At 43.6% G+C, this 4,333-nt stretch overlaps 1 protein-coding gene across 1 annotated transcript in view; it reads left to right on the top strand.

The window, feature by feature from the left end:
* The window catches only part of THSD7B (thrombospondin type 1 domain containing 7B), a 282,252-nt gene that overhangs the window by 59,404 nt on the left and 218,515 nt on the right, over window positions 1-4,333 (top strand). The window contains exon 3 of the mRNA XM_019472194.1: window positions 6-571. Coding sequence (XP_019327739.1) covers window positions 6-571 — 566 coding nt within the window. The remainder of the gene's footprint in view (window positions 1-5; window positions 572-4,333) is intronic.

Raw genomic sequence — 4,333 nt, 5'->3', positions numbered from 1 at the left:
GTGAGGTGCGGCCCGGGGCTTGCGTCACCGCCCAGCACGGGCTGCAGCGTCGGAGCGTCCGCTGCCTCCAGAAGCTGAATAGAACCGTTGTCGCTAATGAAATATGTGAGTATTTCATGCCGCAGCCGCCCGCTGAGCAAGCCTGCCTGGTGCCCTGCCCGCGGGACTGCGTCGTGTCCGAGTTCTCCAGCTGGTCTGAGTGTGGCACAGGCTGCACCAAGAGCTTGCAGCACCGGACACGGGCGGTCATCGCTCCTCCTCTCTACGGGGGTGCCCCGTGCCCGAATCTGACTGAATCTAGAGCCTGCGGTGCTCCCCCATGTCCTCTCGGGGAGGAGGAGCACACCTACAGCCTCCGAGTGGGGTCTTGGGGTGAATGCCGGCTGCCCCATCCTAAAGACGTTGACCTGGCGGGGAGGACTATGCCGGATTTCGGTTCAGACTCTGGAGAGCGAAGCACGTCTGGACTTCAAGGCTATAAACCCCACCACCGTCCTGGGGAGGTGGAGATAGGTTACCAAACCAGGCAGGTCAGGTGTGTAAGGAGCGATGGAAAAAACGCAGTGCTGAGGTAAGGGTGCTTCATCTTTTATTTCACCCCTAGTGGATTTGTTTGACGGAGTGCTTGCTCTGTGTGGCAGCACCACAGCAATCGTGCTCACGTTCTTGAGTTTTAAATGTGAATTTTTATGTGTTTTCTTTATGGTCTTTTTTTTTTAATTTAATTCCCCTCTTGTAAAGCTAACATGCTGAATATTTTGCATACTTCTACAAATTGTGACTGTTTAATTCATTTTATGTTTTTAATAATTCTTTTTTTGTTGTTGTTTTGAGGAAACATTGAGGAAACGGAATTATATATAACTTTGCACTGTTGCTGGGCCCTGGCTGTGGGAGAGGGAGGTTTCATTCTCAGTCATGTACTGTGTAGGTTTGGCAGAAGAGGCTAAAATTGCACCAACTTAAACACCTTCATTCTTACAAATCAACACTGGATAAAATAAGTCTGAAAAGTTCGGCCTTGCGAATTTATTAGAAGGTATTTCTTGGAAGGATAGATCAGTGAGCAAACCTGTGATTGTCCTCCTGCTTACTGAGGAGTCTTCCCGCCTGGGTGTAACTCTCAGATGCTGATACGAGATACGTGACTTGCTTTTCTTTCTTGTCCTCATGTGTTTTATCTATCAATTTCTCTTAGTCTATGTAGGTTGCTGTGCTGTAATTCAAATGTGAAGGTTACAGTAATGTGCAGCAAATAATCGAAAGATTTATTCTCTCCATTTCTCGCATTTAAATTTAAGCTATCTAAGCTCTGCCATTTGACTTAAGGTTAGATATGGGCAGGTGCCAGGAGCTATAGATGACTGAGAAATTGATTAAGTTCTGAGAAAGTCAAGATTTCTGGAGAACTTCTCATGTTCTGTTTTTCAAGGATATTAGAAGTTCTTGAAAAATCCGGCTCCTGAATTTTGCAGACATCAATCTGTTTCTCAGTAATCTATAGCTCCTGGCACCTACACAAACTCAGATGGCAGAGAAGAGGGGTTATTTTACGTCCAATTCTCTACCCCTGTTAATATCTGCAGTGGTTTTGCACACATACTGAGGTGAAAATATACATTCTAGCCTTTTTCTTACCCCCTCCCATTACACCTGTAGCAAAGTACGGATTTTTTTAATTGGTTGGGAAAAAAGCCAAGCTTTGTTAACTGTTCCAGCAGTTTCTAACATCTTGACCTTATTACTTGTCTCTAAATATATGCTGATTCTAAATATACAGATTTTATGCTCGTGTAGCTGCTTGACTTTAATGGAGTCACTTGTGATTTATGTCGCCGTGCGACCAGCAGCAGGTTTATGTCTGCTAACACTTGTTAGCTCTTCTTATGCCGCTTGTATCTCATTCCTTATCAGAGGCTCTGGGAAGGGGATCCTGACTTTGTTAAAATTTCACTTGCTCTGCCCTCACACACTCACTGCTATATTCACTGTAAGAATGGGGAATGGAAGACACTGTTTCTATAAACGTTTTCTCTTTGTTGTGCTACTGTGTGAGTTGTACATTGAATTTCTGGATGACAGTGCAGAGGGTCCTGGGAGCTTTAGTTTTAGTGACTCCACCCCTGATGGAGCTGTCTTCTTCCTTGCTCCTTTCTGGTTTTTTTTGCTGATCTAGCCCCCTTTTTGGGAGCATACAACTCCATTAGCTGCCTCCTGGCAGACTGTTTCTGCTGAGGCTGTGTCTCAGGTTTACTGCAGAAAGCTGAGCCTGACCCATCCCTTACACTTACTCCAAATACAAGAGGAAAGCCCATTGATTGAATAGAGGACAAAAGGTCATGTCACGTTACAGTGTCCAGGTAGTCACACACTTTACCTTTCTCCTTTTGGACCTAAAATCCAAACCTAAAAATCCAGCCTAAAATCCAATCTGTGTTTAATTCCAGGGCTGGAGTGTCACTGATATCAAATACCCTGACAACGACTCCCTTTAAGCATCCCCCGGTAATGTCCTCCTCGTTATGTTGCGCAGCATATTTGCTGCCATTCTTCTGAAGAATGGACCCGATCTTGCAGATGTTGCTTTACAAGAGAGATGATATTTTGGCTACTGATAAAGAAGAGTAAATGCATTTGCATAACCCTGTAGCGGGGTTTGGCAGGCAGCCAAGCGTCTGCTGTAAAACTGGAAAGAAGCGCCTTATTTGTGCTTTTTCATTTTCCTGGCCGAGGTTTCCTATTGCGACTAACACCGTCAAGTTAAGTACAGATGAGAGATACAAATTAAATTTCTGGAAAACTGAGGCAAGAGAGAGGAATATCCCAAGACGTGCTTTAACGGCGGGCTCTGAGCTGCTGGTCTGCCAGGGCTTTTCCACCACCCTGCCTCCCGCCGCTGCCTGATTCTTGCAGGAAAGCAGCAGATAACGGGAGCGGTCAGCTAACCACCCCTGACTGGTTGAAGGCCACGTGAGGAGAGGAACCATATGCTCGTCTCGCCTCCTAATTTATAATGCAGTGGCAAAGATGCCTAATTTATTATCAAGGTTGTTTAATTTACTGGTGTCTAATCTCAGGGCTGTGGAGCAGCCAGCGAGGCCGGCGAGCAGCAGCAGCCGCAGTGCTCGCTGATGGGAAAGGGTACCGGGTACGCTCCTTGGCGTGAAAGAACAGTCTTTTCCCAAAAACTGGATTTTGGTGGGCTTGGGTGCAAGCTGGTTTTTAAAGACTAAAAGATCGAACGCATTCACTTCTTACAGATGCCAGATTGCTGGCAGGACATTCATTTTGGCCTCTTTGCTAACAAGTTTGCGATTGATGGGAATGGCAGACGGGGTGTCCTTTCTCTTGTGAAATAGGTAGCAGTGGTGGGAAATGTGCCTGATATTTTTTTTCTGTTTTTCACTGATGCTTCAGTTATGCCGTTGAACCCTGCAAAAAGGATCCTTTGTTTTTACAGTGAACCCTCAGGTAGGAGCTGAAGAATCCTTTGCATTATAAGGAAAATTTTTTCTTTCATTTAAACAATTGGTCCTACGAAAATCTGTGTGTCCATACCAGTCTTGAAGGTGCAAGCAAAAATCCTAGCAATTTTAAAGGTAAAAACCGTAAACAGGAATTACTTGGAGAGGAGCACAAGCGCGTGGAAGATTGGAGGTGCTGTGTTAGGGAAACAGAGCTGGGGACTGTTTTTGACAAAGTATTTTTTCAGTTTGGAGGTTCTGCATTTGTCAAAATGGAAGGAAAAGGGAGAAAGGAAGGAGAAAGGGAGGGACAGACCTTTTTGAAAACACTTGAAGACAATTGAGCAGCAGAACATTAATAAACCTTGAGGCAGGTTCATTTCTGCTGAGAAACAATTTTGGTGTAGAAACTTTATATTCGTGAAAATAAAAGGAATAACATCAAAACAGAATGATTGTATGGATCTGCTTTGAAGCTTTTAAAGGCTCTTTTTATTTTAAAAAGCTGGAAATTTTTTTTCATTCTATTTCAGATAGAATTCAGAATTCATTCTATTTCAGAAAAAGTTTGTTTTGTGTTAAATCTCATGCCCAGTAACAAATTCAAATATAAGCACTTCCATGCATATTAAAAAAAACCAAAACCCCTCTGAAAAAGTTGCAGGAAACATATGTGCTAGAACTTCTGCTCTTTTTGGTTTTCTGTCTTGTCATAGTTGTAAAAATCTACTGAATAGTGAGACAAAGGCACTTGTATTCCTTTTTTATTTTTTTTTTTTAAAAAGTTCATAGAATCATAGAATCATTCGGGTTGGAAAAGACCTTTAAGATCATCGAGTCCAACCGTTAACCTAGCACTGCCAAGTCCA

The sequence above is a fragment of the Aptenodytes forsteri genome, unplaced genomic scaffold (assembly GCF_000699145.1).
Source record: "Aptenodytes forsteri isolate BGI_AS27 unplaced genomic scaffold, ASM69914v1 Scaffold11, whole genome shotgun sequence".
In the NCBI taxonomy this organism is placed as follows: Eukaryota; Metazoa; Chordata; class Aves; order Sphenisciformes; family Spheniscidae; genus Aptenodytes; species Aptenodytes forsteri.
Note: the sequence above shows the minus strand (reverse complement) of the source record. Positions and strands in the feature narration are given on the sequence as shown.